Here is an 18,176-nt window from a genome sequence, read left to right as displayed (position 1 = left end):
AGCTTTTATTTTTGCTAAAGTTTCACTCATCATGTTTCAGGAAAGTAGCTTAGGCTTATGTGAGTGTCACCAAAGGTTGTCTTTACTATGTGACTTAGCTGCTCTTGACGAAGGAGCGCGTCAGTCAGGATTTCAACAGCAAAATTCCTCTGCTGTGCCCTATTGGTTCTCAGTAAACAGTGGTCTGTGCACTTTTAAGACCAAGTCACGAGCTCCGGAGGCAAGGGCTGCAATAGCCACTAGAAAAAAAATGAAATGGAAAATATCTTTTTTTTCTCCTCGCTGAGTAAACACTTATGATTATGTTTTTTATGCTTCTGAGTTAATTCCTGAAAAGCTATAAAATTTGCCAATTTGATTATAATTTGCCCATGAAACCTGCCATGCACATTTTACAAAGCTGTTTTGTATATTATTTTCTCTCTATAACAATAAGCACGTAAATTGCGCTGGTTATTTTAGGGATCAGTGGCTGAAATACACATTCTCACTTTCTTTTGTCAATGCACACACATTATTTACTCAGCAGCCTCATAGCCATTATCACTGAGCAATTGAAAGAGAATTCGTCTTACAGTAAACATAAAACCATCCACTTGTGCTGTGTGAAGAACTGGAGGATAGGTTGGCTTTCTATGCCAGTGAATTCAAGACTGTGATAACTTTTTCACTTGTCAAGTTGCTGTCGCTTTGTTAAGGAATTAGAGACTGTATGTTTCTTAAATTTATACCAATATGTCAGTCTCTTGCAACTAAATGAAAATGAACAACTCTGGGTTGTTTTCATTATGTAAGAAAAAGGTTTATTGTAATGCTAGTGAGTATCTTGTCTTTGGAAACTAGTACCTGTTTAATTGGCATGTAGCATATTAAAATGCAACAACTTTGAGTTATGTTTAAGACAAGTCTTAATGGCATGTCTTCATAGGAGTGTAACTCAAATTGCTTTCCCTTTTATTCAAAGGACATTGACTGTCATACTCTGATATTTAGTGAGTTTCTTCTCTGGCTAGACAGAAACCCTGATGGCATGCTCATCTGTCTTAAGTTTGCCAGGATTGAGTTGGTGAGGGAAATTGATACAAACCATTTATATCTCCAACCCATTCTAGACTGATGCCAGGGAGCTACCAGCATGCTGCTGGTGAGAGGGCTGAGCTCGTGTGTATAGGCAGACAAAGTCACTTATTGCCTTTACTCTGAGACAAATGACCTAACATACCAGCCCCTTCTATCAGTTCATGAAAGTGAAGATGTGTCCGTGTTCATCTGGCGAATATAGTTACTCTGTGGTTGGTGCTGTACTCCACCCCAGGGGTGCCTATACTGGTGAAGAAAAAACGGGAGTCCAATTTCCAGGGACAGATGCTCTCGCATAGGTCCCTTAGATGTTTGCCATTGTTACCTAGGGGAAGAAATGCCAGGGAATCTGTTATACAGATCATCACATGTTTTTAGAAGACCAAGCGTGATAATTCTTTGTCATCCCTCATCCTCTGAGTATCACCAAGCCCTGTAAAAATTGCCTTCAGCCTATCTCAGCTCTCACAGTGTATGCCTATGTCAAGTATCACCATGATGTACACTTTAAATATCTTATAAATTTTGTCAGTTATACTTCACCATCAGTCCTTCCAGTGAATATTCAGGGTTGATTACGTTTAGGATTGACTGGTTTGATCTCCTTGCAGTCCAAGAGACTCCCAAGAGTCTTTTCCAGCACCACAGTTTGAAAGTATCAGTTCTTTGGTGCTCAGCCTTCTTTATGGTCCAATTCTCATGTCCGTACATGACTGATGGAGAAACATAACTTATATGGACCTTTGTTGGCAAAGTGATGTCTCTGCTTTTGAATAATCTGTCTAGGTTTGTCATAACTTTCCTTCCAGGGAGCAGCATCTTTTAATTTCATGCTGCAGTCACCATCCACCATGATTTTGGAGTCCAGAAAAGTAAAATCTGTCACTGTTTCCACTTTTTCCCCAGGTGTTTGCCATGAAGTAATGGGACATGCCAAACCAGATGCTGTGATCTTAGTTTTTTGAATGTTGAGTTTTAAGCCAGCTTTTTCCTCTCTTCGTTCACCTTCATCAAGAGGTTCTTTAGTTCCTCTTTGCTTTCTGTCATTAAGATGATATCATCTGCATATCTGAGGCTATTGATACTTCTCCTGGCAATCTTGATTCTAGCTTGTGATGCCTCCAGCCCAGTATTTCACATAATGTACTCTGCATAGAAGTTAAATAAACAGGGTGACAATATACAGTCTTGTCATACTCTTTCCCAATTTTGAAACAGTCGACTATTACATGTCTGATTCTAACTGTTGCTTCTTGACCTGATACAGGTTTCTCAGGAGGCAGGTACGGTGGTCTGGTATTCCCATCTCTTTCAGAATTTTCCATTTTGTGAGCCACACAAAGAATTTAGCATAGTAAATGAAACCCAAATAGATGTTTTTCTGGAATTCTCTTGGCTTTTTCTGTGATCCAGAGGATGTTGGCAATTTTATCTCTGGTTTCTCTGCCTTTTCTAAATCCAGCTTTTACATCTGGAAGTTCTCGGTTCAAGTACTTTTGAAGCCGAGCTTGAAGGATTTTGCGCATAATTTTGCTAACGTGTGCAATGACTACAGTTGTGCCGTAGTTTGAACATTCTTTGCCATTGCCCTTCACTGGGATTGGAATGAAAGCTGACCTTTTCCAGTCCTGTGGTCACTGCTGAGTTTTCCAAATTTATTGGCATGCTGAGTGCAGCAATTTAACAGCATCATCTTTTAGGCTTTAAAATAGCTCAGCTGGAATTCCATCACCTCCACTAGCTTTGTTGGTGGTAATGCTTCCTAAGGCCCACTTAAGTTCACACTCCAGGATGTCTGGTTCTAGGTGAGTGAAGACGCCATCGTGGTTTTCCCAGTCATCAAGACCTTTTTTTTGTACAGTTCTGTGTATTCTTGCCACCTCTTCTTAATGTCTTCTGCTTCTATTAAATCCTTATCATGTCTGTCCTTTATTGTGCCCATCTTTGCATGAAATGTTCTCTTGCTATCTCTATTTTTCTTGAAGAGATCTCCAGTCTTTCCCATTCTATTGTTTTCCTCTATTCCTTTGCATTGTTCACTTAAGAAGACTTTCTTATCTCTCCTTGCTCTTCTTTGGAACTCTGCATTCAGATAGGTATATCTTTCCTTTTCTCCTTTGCTTTTCGCTTCTCTTTTCACGCTTATTTGTAAGGCCTCCTCAGACAACCATTTTGCCTTTTTGCATTTCTTTTTCCTGGGGAACGTTTTGGTTATTGCCTCCTGTACAATGTTATGAACCTCAATCCATAGTTCTTCAGGCTGTCTGGCTATCAGATCTGATCCCTTAAATCTAATTGTCACCTCCTCTCTATAATCATAAGGGATTTGATTTCGGTCATACCTGAATGCTTGGTGATCTTTGACTGTCTAGAGTGTCTCCATCTTGGGCTACAAAGTATATAATCATTCTGGTTTTTTCCGTGCATAGAGTCCTCTCTTGTGTTGTTAGAAGAGGGTGTTTGCTGTCACATCCTTTTTTTTTTTTTTTTTTTTTTTTTTTTTTTTCTTGTTTTCTTTCTCTCTCTTTTTTTCCATGCCACTATGCATCTTTCACATTGTAGTTAAAATGGTGTTCATGAAAATTTGATGATAAACAACATATCTGCCCAGTACACATCTGCAAGCACTTGAGTGGCCACTCACTTCGGCCAACCTTAAAAACTTTTCTTTACCTTCTACTTCTTTTAGGGAAAATGCCATAGTTTTTATATATGTCATCAGCTTTGCCTGCAAACCTTTTTCTAACTTTAATGAGTTTGATTCTCTATTAAAGAAAATCAAGGCTTTAGAATTCTGTATGTGGAAGCCTGATATCTCTTCTAGGAACAAAGACTATGAGATTTTTTTCATGTACTATTTTGATGGTGGTTTTGGCCATTTTTGGGTAGTTTTTCTTCCATTTGGTTATTTTCCAGATGTCTGACCTTCCACTGAGTACTATTGTATTTTTGTTATTACAAAACTATTGCATAATTAGGTAGCCTATGTTTGCATGTAAATGTAATGTTACTTTACATGATAATTTTTTATCAAGAGAGAGAAAAGCTCAAAAATTGAAAAAAAAGGAAAGTTTTTTTTTTTTTTTGGCTGTTTTCCCATATTGACAGTTTGTTTGTCCAAAGACTTAAGACTGACAAACAGATATATGTAGTTCCTTTTGGTAATTCTTTGGTGCTAAATTCAGGCTTACTTTTGACATAGAAAATGATTTATATTTAGGGGGAGAGTTCCTCCATAGATAAATAATACATTCTTGAAGCACACATCCTGTTTTAAAGATTTCTTCATGTGCCCTTGTAGTTGTCATTATTTACAGTGAAATACCATATATATATTATTTTTTCCACAATACCCTACAAATAAAACTGCCATTACCTCTGTTTGCAGAATCTGTCTTCTCCATTCCAATAAATACTAGTCACAGATTGCCTTTAAAACTGTGAGAAATACTGCTGAGTAGAGTTAAATGATGAAATGTTCTCTTCAGTAAATTTATGTATACATACCTGAATCATGTTATTTTTGTGCTTATACTTCTTGCCCCATTCCCATACATGATTAAAGACGACAGGATGACGAACATTTGTCTTTACCGTGTTGTCGGTCCCGGGGGAGAACTGTGAAGAGGCCGAGGGGAGGGCAAAGGTAGATTGCTGAAATACTTCAGAACCCTGGCTTAGGAGACTGCTCTTGGATTTTTGAAACAACTCTGCTTTTTAAGTTAGCTTGCTGATGTTTTAGTTGGAAGGAAACTCTTCAAAAAATTCATCTTTTATGTAAAACTTTCTCATACAGCTAGGGAAAATGTGTTTGGTAAGCTTATATAAGAAGTGCATGTATGTGTGTATATGCACACTCACAATAAGATTTATTTCTGCATCAGTATGCACACCATGAGTTCATACTGATACCTCTGATTTGAATCCAAAACCACACAGTTCATTCTACTTTTCTTATTTATGGAAAATTTGATTGCATAAACATTTTATTTATTTTTATTTGCATTCACCACAATACAGTGAGGCAGCCAAGATGGATGTTTTCCTTGGCTTTATTTGATTTGAACTCATTAGAATTCCTAACTTTTACAAAGCCAGCAAAGAATGGAGACAGGAGCCAAACCGAGTTCTCTTTCCATGTTTACTATTCCTTTGTCTATTTCTAAATATGCAAAAACAACAAACAGGAATGAAGTTCCTGAACCTTAGCTCTATTATATGCAGCTTTGCTTTTTTTTTTCTTTAAAAAAATTCTTGGTGTGATTTTAATATAAATTTATATGAAGTGGTTAATTTAATGTTTAAAATAGAGAACAATTTGGACAACGTACGGGATGAGTATCATGACAACAACTTGTTAGTAAAAATAAATTATTAATAATAGAAAGCAGTGAGATTTGTGAAAGTGGATGTTACTGGATTTTTAGTAAGATTTGTGTTGCCAAGAATAAATGCATAACCCTGATTTCTAAATATTTATTTAAATATCCAAGTATTAATAGAGTTGCTAAATAGGAAGACCTTTCTCCCTCTCCCAACCCTCAGTGCATTTTGGATCACAAAGAGTATTATCATTTGCTAAGACCAGACACTATCAGCAGTGGGGATTAACATAAGGCCATGTGGAATTACAGCTACCACATTCATACAAAGGGTAATGTAATCTGAGTTTGTATTCTGCTACATAGACAGTAGACATTACTTGACGATTTACAGGATAATTGCGTACATTGCTTCTAAATAAGTTTGCTTACTTTGTGCCAAGAATTCCTTACACTGTCCTCTAGATGTGAAGATTATTTCAGAAAATGAAGCTTTGCTCTGGAATGCCTGTGTGTTGCATGTTAGTACGTTGAATATTTAGTAGCTGCTAAGGAGACTCCTATCAGCTTATCAGTGTCCAACTTCCTATTCTTGCATGACATAATTCTCTGAGAAATCTTTGGAGACCCTTTTTCCCAGTAACTATCCTTAAGAGATACCTAAATCCACTAAGAAATAAAAGCTTTTCTGATTGATTTATAGCTGTATTAAGACAAGCATACCCTTCTGTACATAGTAATTTTCAGAGAGGATCTTCATTGTATCTTGTTCATAATTACTTTGGAAGACCAGACCTTATATTTATTATTCCATTTGACATATCATTTATTAACTGGCAATTTCCTCCTGCTTTCAATAATTTCTTTCTGACTTAGAGTAGCCTTTTACTTATAATTACATACCTTTTATTTATATGTATTTTTTCAGTTTCATCCATATGCATATAATTTTGATAATGGCCCAGAAACCTAACTTTGCTAGGAAACATTGATTTAACTTTTCTTTGTTTTACTTTTCTGTTTTCAGTCTCTTACTCAGTTCACTTGCAGGAAGATTGATTTTGAATAAAATGGTTATGATGTCAAAACAGTATAAATTATACCCTGCTCTCATCTGAAATGGTGAAAATAGAAGCCTTTACACTGTTTTCTTTAAGAAAAGAGTAATAAATGTTTTCCCCCCTCTTTAGGAACTGTATTCTGGGGGGAAAAAAAAGTCATTCTTGTTTGTAGCCTGGCAGTGTGGTTTATTCTGAAAGATTTTGACTTAAAAACCCATTTGCTGTTCAACAAAGTAGCAAATACTCCAAGTATTAACCCTTCAGCCTGCCAGTCTCTGAGACAGGATCTGTCTCCTCTCCCAGACAAAGCCATTTGCATCCTTCCTTGTCCCATATTACAGAGGAGACCCCTGTGTGGTGTTAGGTCATAGAGATGATCTGCTGAGATCTGAATCTAGCTCCTTCTCTGGTTTGTGTACTATCTTATAGGTGTCTGCTCAAACGGAATTCCTGCCACTTATAACCCTTTCTAGATAACTGAAATAGAAATTATGGAAAGGTTAAAGACATAGGCACAGTGCTGAATTTGAACTTGGTAGGGAAATTGTTTGACATTTATCATCATTTTCATAATCTTCCATTTCTCGTCTATATTTCATTGGCTAATACACTTAACAAAATTCTGTTGCTACCTGGAACCAGTGCTAAAAAAAATTGAGAAGTCAATTGATATATGTTAAAGGATGAATCTTTTTGATATGAAAATATTATTACAGTTCATGAAACTTTAGTCTTTAGTGCTTTCTGTTTAAAAAAATAAATAAAAGATGACCAAGTATTTGGAATTATTTTTATTGTGTTTTCCATTATGAGTTGACCATAACTGAGTTCTGGCTCTGTTCATGATGAATGTTTATTCAAAGAACAGTAATTGCCACAGAGAAAACGTGATGATGTAAAAATACACCAAATCTTAGAGTTAAAAGAAATGAAAAAATTATTTTTTACTGTGTGTATAACCAAGACCAAGTAACAATTTTGCTGAGTCTTTGCTTTGTGTCTACAAAAAATGGTAATTATTGTATCACCCTTGCCTACTTCAAGCAACCCTAGTAAGTCTCCAGTGGTTTCAGTGCTTCCAATTATTAACAACAAAGCTTTGCTGTCCCAAACATTTAGTGTTATTTTTTAAGTTTGTTTTGGGGAACAGATTCAGTGACAATATGATTTGTTTTATTTGTTCTGTTGGTTAATCAAAAAGCCTAAAATCTTGTTCAGAGTGAGAAATGAGGGCTTTTTACTGGCTTTTAAGAAGTTATTTGGCATACATACCACCCTCTAAATTCACTTGTATGTCTATATAATCCCTGTTTCTTTATGATTCCTGTAGAAATTTTTTTCCATTTAGTTTATTGCTGCAGCTCTTGTTATAGCAAGCCTTACAGTCACTTGCTTCTGTTCTATTTAAATCTTTTGTGGGAGCTTGGGATAGAGTAAGTACATATAAGCTGGTATTTTACTAGATGTCAGGCGCTAGTGCCAGGCAGTACTAGGCATATTTAATGTATTATCTCATTCAATCTTCCAGTCTATGAGTTGGGTACTATTTTTACTCCCAAAGAATCTAATTATCCTACAGATACAATTAAAGCACAGCAATATGGAGATTCTCTAGATTACTTCATACCCAATGTCTGACCCAGTCTTTGCACAGAGAAGGCTTTCAATAAATATCTGTAGAATGAATGGCAATCTATTGGCTGTCCAGTAGATTTTTGAAACTAGCAGTTCAGAAGGTCTTTTTCTTTCAGTCTAATGCAACTTTCATAAATCTGGAGATACTTTGTTTATCTTAAGACTAATATATATTTACATTTTTCAAGTGGATTTTTTTCTATCTTAGGTAGTACTGTTTCTCTAACAGGTGGCCATGAATTTCAACATATATAAAGGGTGTATCATTTATTTAAGAAAATATTCTTCATACTGTCCATCTACTGTTTGACTTAGGTTAAGAAAAACTTACCTTTTGCAACTCTTTCATCCTTCAAAAAGAAAAAAAAAATAGTTGTGCTTCTGTAACATTACAAGATAAATGCCTAAAGCTACAAGATATCCAGTCACTGTGAAAAGTTTGATCCTGAAAGTGAAAGAAGACCCAGCATCTGCCTTACATGCAGCTGACTGATTCACGTGAATGTTATCATTTGTTTGAATATCAAGAATCCTGTTATTCTAAAGATAGGATAGCACAGTAGAGATACACATTCTATTGTGTTCTTTTGAGTTTCATTGTGTTCACACTTAAGGTTTTTGTTATGTGGTTGCCCTTTTGACTTATAGGTACTTAAAACCAATATAAGAAGGAAGATTTCCTATAAAATCGGGCTTCCCTGATGAATCAGATGGTAAAGAGTCCACCCTACAATGCAGGCGACCTGGTTTCAGTCCTGGGTCAGGAAGATCCCCTGAAGAGAATGGCTACCCACTCCAGTATTCTGCCGTGGAGAATTCCATGGGCAGAAGAGCCATGGGGTCACAAAGAATCAGACATGACTGAGTGACTAGCACTTTCCCTTTCACTTTCCTGTAAATTAAGAAAGCAGGATCTGAACCATGTGTTTCCCAGGGCAGCAACTGCACTAATTTAAAGAATAGCCAAGCATAAATTGCACCTCTCAAACAAAAGTTGTTTGCTAATTAAATAAAACCTATGACTATAAAAATGTGAATTAGTAACTATTCTGTGAATTTGTAAGTTTAGTACTACTTAAGACACTATAGGTGCAGTGATAAAGAGTCCACCTGCAGGTGATACAGGTCTGATCCCTGGATCAGGAAGATTGCCTAGAGAAGGAAATGGCAATCCACTCCAGTATTCTTGCTTTGGAAAATCCCATAGACAGAGGGGCCTGGTGGGCTGCATACAGTCCATGGGATTGCAGATTTGGACATGACCTAGCAACTAAGCAATGAACGCTGCAAAAGATAGTTTTGCTTCTTAGATTATGTTTAAATTGGCAAGACCAAATCTATATCCCCAGAACAATTAAATAACGATTAGCTGTTTAAAAACATGCCACTGAGACTTCCCTGGTGGTCCAGTGGTTAAAACACCATGCTTCCAATGCTGGGGTGGGTGGCGGGGTGTGTGGGGGGTGGGTCGTGTTTGTCTCTGGTTGGGGAATTAAGATCTCACAGGTCATGTAGTAGCCAATAAATAAATAAAGTTACTTTATAAAAAATGTGTTTTGTTTTTTTTTTTAAGAAAAAGGTGCTGTTAAATAAATCCAGTAGAAATTCAGAGATACCACATGAATGAATGCAGACATGGTTGTCCAAATTTCCTAAACATGTCTAATTCCAAGTGTTTATGAATACTGTAATGGTCAAAAAGGAAATAACATGTAGCCATGCCCTCTGTGAGTTTTGAAAGCATTTAAAGAGGAGCCGTTATGAACTGTTTACTCTATATTGTCAATTACACCTAGACGATCAAATGTATTTGGCACATCTTTTAATGTCTTTTGGAGGAGCATACTGTTGATATAAATGACATGTTTTTTTCCTTCCTAAACGTATTTGCTATAAATTCATAAATTAGAAATGTGGCATCATGGTAAACAGCCCTTTACTGAAAAAAACTTCAAATCATTTGGGACCAGAGTCAAAGCACCTGCCTGATTGAATTCATTGAGTCCTAGCAAAATTAGGCAGGAAGAACTGCTTCTGGCCACCTCGGAACGAGGCTGTGGTCTTAGCAGGCAATTCAGTTTTGTGTTTCCTATCAAATAAAAGAGATTGAGTGTTTGCAGAATTGGAGCAAAAGCAAAGCATCATTAAAATTGTTTATAGATGAACAATGAAAGCAGTTTGAGCAAATTATGCAAAAACTATTACTTGATCATCCACAGATATCTAAAGCATAATTCTGTACAAAAAAAAAAAAGACTCTTTTCCTCTCATATTCCTTTCAAGTTTTGGGGAGGGCAAGGGTTTTTAACAGAAGTTCCACAGCAGTGGGAAGTTAACTCTGAAAACTGCTGATGTTCATTTTTCTCTTTCCTTAATGGAACCAAAAGTTTCATATCAGCATGTTTCATTAAGACCCCAAACAAATTCAAAGAATGTGCTATATCTCCAGGTCTATTATAGCTGCCATTCCAAACAAAATATGTATGACTTCTACGATTCACTAAGCACAAGTATGTAGTAATCTGCCCTTTAATGGCCTCTCAAAATGACAGACGGAATGGCTTTGTGAAGGTCAAGTCTGATTTAAATTGTTGATGAATTAGTAGCTAATTCTACGTGATTGAATATTAATATGGAACAGTGATAAGTAAGGCATTTTAAATCTTAATGAGCACTTTAATGAATAGGACAAAATGTTTTTCTTTTCAACTCACGTAAAAGTTTAAAGCTACTAACATAATGACAATTTGTTAATTTTTGATTTGTATTTTCCTGTAAAAGTTCATGTGGTTAACATATAAAGGATATTCGGTTTTTCTTTTCTCAAGTTTCTGGTACCATACACTTGATGATCTGTCAAATTGATGTTATCAAATGGCCAAGGCAGTTTTATATAAATCACTAATAAATGTAGAGATGAAAAGAAAAAAAAAACAATTAGCATCTTCTAAACTACGCCCACTGAGATAAGCATACCAATTAGAAATTTCATTATTTCTACCATTCATTTTATGTTGAATACTGAGTTTTATTGCCAAATACCTGACAGTCAGATTGGAAACAAGCCACAACTGTCAACGTGTAACAGCTCTGGCTATGTAAATCTGTTACATTGTGATGTTTCTCATGAAAATTTAATGAAGAATGTGCATTCAAAGGAGTTCTGTGCAAAAGGGGGATGGATAGAATTTAATTACCCTTATTAAAAATAAGAAAGGCGCTCTCTTTACATTTTCTTTGTGATTAATATGCAAGAATCATTATCTTTGTTGTGCACTTGTGTATATGGAAAGGGAGCTCTGGAGTGTTCCTTATGAGCCAAGAAGGAAAAGCAAGGTCATGCATATGTTTTAGACTGCTTTCCATAGGGCACAAGTCAGTTTTGGCAGCACTCCCCAAGGTGAGGTCTTCATTTCTTACAAATGGTTATTAATTCTAAATTTCTTCGGTAAGAGCCTTTAGTAAGTGGCTCAACAATCACAAGTCTTTGACACTTGCCACTGATGGATATATAGAATATTGGCATGGTTTTCTAGAGAGACAAACTTGTTGAAGAACAGTAATGACGTAAAGCCGTGTTCATGCATGCTGTTGTAACTAGTAGGTAGATGCCAATGGAGGAACTCAGTGCCCTGGGAAAGACAGGAACAGCTCAGGAATCCCAAGATAATTGTTTTATTAACTGAAGTCAGTTGCTTTAAATATGGAAATTGACAATAACAAATTCTAAGAGCTTTTTTAGAAGCTCATTTCTAAGTAGTTAGGTAGGTAGTTGATTTATGGGCACTTGAGGTAAATTATTTTATCCTTTGAAGCATTCTGGACCAATGGCTGCCAAGTGAGGTGTTTAATAACGTAATGTGTGTGGTGCAGTGGCTTTTGAGCATCTTTCTTTCTTTTTTTTAATTTTCCCTAATAACATTAAAACTAAGCTTTAGATTTACAAATACATTGACTAAAACTTTAAAGCCATTAAAAAAAAAAAGCCAGATGAAATTCAAGTGTAATAGAGTATTAAAAGTATCATACCCTAATTTGCAAAATACTCTTTACCTGATTTGTAATTTTAAACTTTACTTGGAACCTTGAAAAATCATCTTGAAATTCCACTCTTAACCACTGTTTCTGGCACTTGTCCACTGTAGATGTGGATTTGGCTGGCAGTGTACAAGCATTCAAATAAACAGAAGGTATTGCTGCTTCCTCAAAAGAGCCATGTCTTTCAACTTAAGTAAAATGTATAATAGCTCATCATAGTTAACTCTTTTTTAGTCTCTGGCCATGGAACAGGAAAATATTCTCTTGTGAATCCATGCATCAAACCCAACTGCTTCAGCTACTTTTTTTGGACTTTTCGTAGATCACGCTGTAGGAGAGCTAGAGTCTACTTTTCCTGTTAACCCCTGATTTTCTCTTTTAGTCACCCGGGTTTAATGTTCAGGATACTATCCATTTCTTGGGAGCTTTATTCTTTCGTAGTATTTTGACATTCTTTTACTATTCACGATAAAAATCTCCCTCCCTCGTTCTGAACTATTCCTCTGATGAACTCTCTACCATAAGTAGTTTTGTACGACATGTAGTAGAAAACTTCTTAATCACTGTGATATATTCATATTTAGGCTTGGGAATCACAATTTTCTCAAAATCTGTCAGTTCAGACTCGCTTTATGGGAAGAGATTTGGATACAAGTGAGGCATGGAGAAATTTGTATTGTAGAAGGATAAACTGAGGAGATAAATTGGATTACCTGGTGTCTCAGACAGTAAAGAATCTGCCTGCAATGCTGGAGACCCTGGTTAGATCCCTGGGTCAGGAAGATCCCCTGGAGAAGGGAATGGCTACCCACTCCAGTATTCTTGCCTGGAGAATTCCATGGTCAGAGGAGCATGGTGGACTATAGTCCATGGGGTCACAAAAAGAGTCAGACATGACTAAGCAAATATACATATATTTAAACAGTATTTAAAAAACACAAGACAGTGCATCTAGATAGTTACTACTACAGTTAATCTGAGGAGGAAAAGATTAAGTCTATTTGAGTGAGTTTTGAAAAGCTTTATAATGAATATGATTTTGATTGTGTGGCTTTCTTGACACAGATGGAGTACTCATTGGATATGATTTGTATGAGGAATGATGAGAATTTCAGTGTGGGCAGAAGAAATGTTTCCTCTGAGGAAGGTTATCCGTGAGAGGCTGAGAAAGATGGGTCCTGATTTTAAAAGACTTCACTAGCCAGATTTCACAGATTTGATTTACCCTCTAAGTATTGAGACAGTAGAGAACACATAGATTTGATCAGCAAGGCAGTGGAATCATCAAAATGTAACCTTTTCCTTTGAAATTGTGCAGGTTTAGCAAGACACTGAGGATTATTCCAGAAATTGTAGGGGACATCCAAGTAGAAGATAGGTATCATGTCTGATTGTTTCTGTTTGTCTCACTGGTTGTTCTTTTGAGTCATTTTGTAATTGGTGGCTGATGACAGTTCATCAAAGGTCATGAGGAAGTGATGATTACATTAACTCCAGGGCCCAATGGAAAGTCAAAATGTTTCATAATAGTCTTGAAACAGCCAAATTCTAATGCAAATAATTATTGCCCATATAACTAAAATGCCTTCAATGCCTCAACAGAATATACCTTTCTGACACTGACTGGTCATGTAGGATATCAATGTGGGTCTTACTTGAGGGACTTAAGAGGACTTCAGTTTCTCAAGATCTAAGATATGGAGAAATTTTGATTAGGGATAGGGAAATGGCAACCCATTCCAGTATCCTTGTCTGGAAAATCCCATGAACAGAGGAGCCTAGTGGGCTACAGTCCATGGGGTCGCAAAAAGTCGGCATGACTTAGTGACTGAGCATGCATGCAAGGGAGAAATCAACTTTGGATGAGTTGATGATTCAAAATTGACCCGTTTCAACTGTTTAATGACTGAAAGTGGTTTAGGCCTTTGGAATGGAGGAGGGTATTCTCTCACGCTGAGGAATGAATGTTTCCCTGTTGCACTCTTGAGTTGCTTTTGTTCTTTTCTTCTTTTGTAAGGGAAGCTTTCAGATACTTTTCTGACTAATTAAAACTCTCTACAGAGGAATTAATTCAGGTTGAACCTGTACTTGGGTAAAAAAAGAAAAAAGAAATACATAGAGTTTTACTTGAAAGTAAAAAGAAAACCATAATAGACTAAAATAGGAATAGCTTAGTCCAGCTAACCTGCTTGTTCTCCATGCCCTCCTAAAACTAGCTGTGTTACATCATCAGTGATTTCCCCTCAAGGAAAAGTTTCCTTCTGAGTATTTGTACTTCTGATGTGCCTTTCTTTCTGGGTCAACTTGACTTTCCTTTAAGAATTTTCCACAGTTTGTTGTGATCCACACAGTCGAAGGCTTTGGCATAGACAATTAAGCAGAAAAAGATGTTTTTCTGGTACTCTCTTGACCTGACTCTTGAGAAATCTGTATGCAGGTCAGGAAGCAACAGTTAGAACTGGACATGGAACAACAAATTGGTTCCAAATAGGAAAAGGAGTACGTCAAGGCTGTATACTGTCACCCTGCTTATTTAACTTATATGCAGAGTACATCATGAAAAACAATGGGCTGGGTGAAGCACAAGCTGGAATCAAGATTGCCAGGAGAAATATCAATAACCTCAGATATGCAGATGACACCACCCTTACGGCAGAAATTGAAAAAGAACTAAAGAGCCTCTTGGTGAAAGTGAAAGAGGAGAGTGAAAAAGTTGGCCTAAAACTCAACAGTGGATGAGATGGTTGGATGGCATCACCGACTCAATGGACATGAATTTGAGTAAACTCCGGGAGTTGGTGATGGACAGGGACGCCTGGCGTGCTGCAGTCCATGGGGTCTCAAAGAGTCGGACACGACTGAGCGACTGAACTGATACTGATTCTGACTTTCCTAATGGCTCATTTCATAGCTTTCTGTTGGTGCTCACTGACCTCCTCAGACACATGTTATATAATGACTGCTTCCGTGCTGCCAGAAAACTTGATTCATCTCCTGGTCATGGTTTTTAATCACATGTTTGAGCTATTTGTTAGGTTTTCGGCCTCTTGCTAGACTACGCTCCTCTGACCAGCAACAACATTGTTACCATACACTAACCTAACAGTGCAAGGCTACTTGGATTGTGTTAGTTTTTCAACAAATGCTAAGTAATGGGAAAGGTTAACCGTCAGTACCTCTTGAATCTTGGGGATCTGCCTTCATGACATGTTTGTATCACCTTTTGTCTTGCAGAGGATCAAATTCCCCGGGGCTTCCCTACTATTGATATGGGCCCACAGCTGAAGGTGGTTGAGCGTACACGCACCGCCACCATGCTCTGTGCAGCCAGTGGGAATCCGGATCCAGAAATCACTTGGTTCAAAGATTTCTTACCCGTCGATACAAGCAACAACAATGGCCGTATTAAGCAGTTACGATCAGGTAGGGTCTTGTTACTGTTTCCATGATCTCCTAGAGAATTTTAATTTTTCTTTTTAGTTTTCTATTTTTATTTTAATTTTATTTATTTTTATTTTTTAGGTATTAATTTTTCTCCCTCTTCTCTTTCTCTGTTATTTAATGTGTTGTCCACGTCTGTGATGTCATAGCCTGTTTCAGAGTCTGTCTTTCTTCTCTTCTCCGTGTTTTGCAGCTTCTGTTTAATCCACATTGCTCACTGCTGTGACTGTATTTTTGATAATTTTTTTTTTAGTTTACTGCTCTTCTGCAGTATTTGATGGATCCATTTTCTCCTGTTTCTTTCTATTTCTCTGTTTTCTTTTGAAACAAATTTATTTCAACATTGGACTTCATTCAAAACTTGTAAGGAGTTCCAATGGTTATATCCATTAAAAATCAAAAATGTTCATATTAAACCCTGAAATGATTCCGTTTTATTAAAGTGTGTTTCTCTGTCTTTTCTACATTTTATCTCATCAAACTACCAAAGTTTAGTAAGTTTGGGCTCATCTACTTTCTTTTCACTAATACATAAAACACAGAACTGTTATCTCCTAAGTATCCAGATGTATTTTTTGTAAAGTCCTTTACAAAGTACCAATGAAAGGAGGGGATTTTTATTAATCTTATTATAGTATTATTATAAGTGAGTATTTTGTGCACATTTGCCGCAGTAGTGTGCGCCCACACTAAAGGTTTTTGAACCCTCCAGTGACTGGATCTACAGAAGTCTGCTTTTGGTTGGTGTAGACTCCAGCTTTTGCTTCTCTTGCTCTCTTCCTGTCTCTCTCTCTTGCTACCTGTTGCCCTTCCTCCCTCTCCCATCCCCACCCCAAGTTTATTCATTTGCTCTCTTTAGACTAAAAGTAGAGATAATTCTAAATCTGTTAATTTTTAGAGCCTGTCCCTAGGTAATTTCACAGGGATGTGTACTAGTAAGCTGTTTACTTTGGCATGGGTAGTAATATTGATAATATAATTCTAAGTTGTTTAACTGCCTGTCTTCCCAGAATTCTCAGCTTTTGACCTGTCCTGTGATGTTAAAGCGTCTTGTTAACTGCCTCTTTTGCTTGTTGTCAGCAGAATTGTGTAGATTAGCATTCTGTTATTGTAAATAAAGAATTAATTATTCACCTGTAACATAGATGATTTAGTATATAAAGCTTTAACTCTGAAAAATTTGTACCAAATTATAAGGAATATAATAATATTTTTATGCTGTCTTTCTTCTCTCCGTATTTAAATCTCCAGAATCTATTGGTAAGTGCTTAGTTCTGAAGCGCACTTCACCCCCACTAATTTCCATATTCAGATTACTATTATTATTATTAATAAAATGCATGGCATGCATTTTACTAACTGTCAGTGTAGACACAAGATTTCCTTAGCGGCGTGCACATTCACACATCCACGGAACTGTTATTGTAAGAACACTATGTAGAAAAATAAAATAATACACAAGTTATATCACACAAATGTAGCAATGTAAGTAGTGTAAGATATATCAGTGAACAGTGTTTGTTTCTAGTTAGTCTTTAGTATTTCCTATAACAGTATATATATATGCATATCTATATATATACTTAAATAGACTAGCCAGTATTTTCCCCAGTTATGTCTTTAAAAATATTGTTTAGTTCTTTTTTTTTTTTTTTTAAGAATGTGAGGCATATAAGATATAATTCTAACCCTGTATAATCCCAGACCTAAGAACTCATTTGCTTCTCTGATAAAGGCAATGCTGCCTATTGTGGTCTTTGCCCTCTGTGGTATAATGCAACTTGCTTTTATGATCTAATAATACTATCTAATATATTCCTGTTTTACCAGTATAGTAATTCAAGTTTCTTTTAAGACCTTATTTAATTCTGTAAATCTAATTTAATTCTTCTCCCCAGCCCTAGCCTCCTTCTTCTCGTACTAATGCTTCTTCTTTCTAATCTTATTTGCATTCATATTATCCACCCAGGTGGTACACCAATAAGAGGTAAGAGTGCTGAACTAACGTTCACAGAATGATCTTGCTCATTCTTTCTGTCCTTTCATCACTCTCATCTTTGTCCTGTTTCCAAAATCATTCCAATAATGTCCATCAACTTTATAATTTTCCTTTGTACTGTTTGGTTATGGTGACTCTCATCTTGTGAGTTTTTCTTTTCTTTTTCCTTTTTCTCTTTGTTTTGTTCATTTCTTTCTTTATGAAAATGATTCTTTAAGTTGTGATATGCTTCAAAGAAAGCATATCCAGGTCTTTAGACCACAGACCAGTCACAGCGTACCATCTGTCCCTCTTTTTTTCCTTTTCTTCTTCTTCCTTTTTCCTTTTTTTCTTTTTCTTTTTTCTTCTTTTTCCTTTTTTTTTTGTCCAACTGGAGAAAAAAAAAAAAAAAGATCATTTTTTTTCTTCCTTAGCTGTTCTTGTTCTGGACCAAAGTCAAGATGGTCTGGAGAACAGTGGCAGACATGCAGAAGACAGCCTGGAACACCTGCTTTTTGTCTTTATCTTTCAAAAGGTTTTTGCTTTTGTTCTTCAATTCTTTTTTCTCTTACTGTCTTAAAAGTCAAAGAATGACTCCCCCTTCCACCTGATCACACTCGC

At 36.4% G+C, this 18,176-nt stretch overlaps 1 protein-coding gene across 13 annotated transcripts in view; it reads left to right on the top strand.

The window, feature by feature from the left end:
• The window catches only part of PTPRD (protein tyrosine phosphatase receptor type D), a 427,632-nt gene that overhangs the window by 192,611 nt on the left and 216,845 nt on the right, over window positions 1-18,176 (top strand). For all 13 annotated transcript variants that reach the window (XM_043487052.1, XM_043487049.1, XM_043487053.1 and 10 more), the window contains exon 4: window positions 15,371-15,559. In XM_043487052.1, coding sequence (XP_043342987.1) covers window positions 15,371-15,559 — 189 coding nt within the window. The remainder of the gene's footprint in view (window positions 1-15,370; window positions 15,560-18,176) is intronic.

Source organism: Cervus canadensis, chromosome 14 (genome assembly GCF_019320065.1).
Source record: "Cervus canadensis isolate Bull #8, Minnesota chromosome 14, ASM1932006v1, whole genome shotgun sequence".
Taxonomy (NCBI): Eukaryota; Metazoa; Chordata; class Mammalia; order Artiodactyla; family Cervidae; genus Cervus; species Cervus canadensis.
This window is presented reverse-complemented; position numbering and strand designations above follow the sequence as displayed.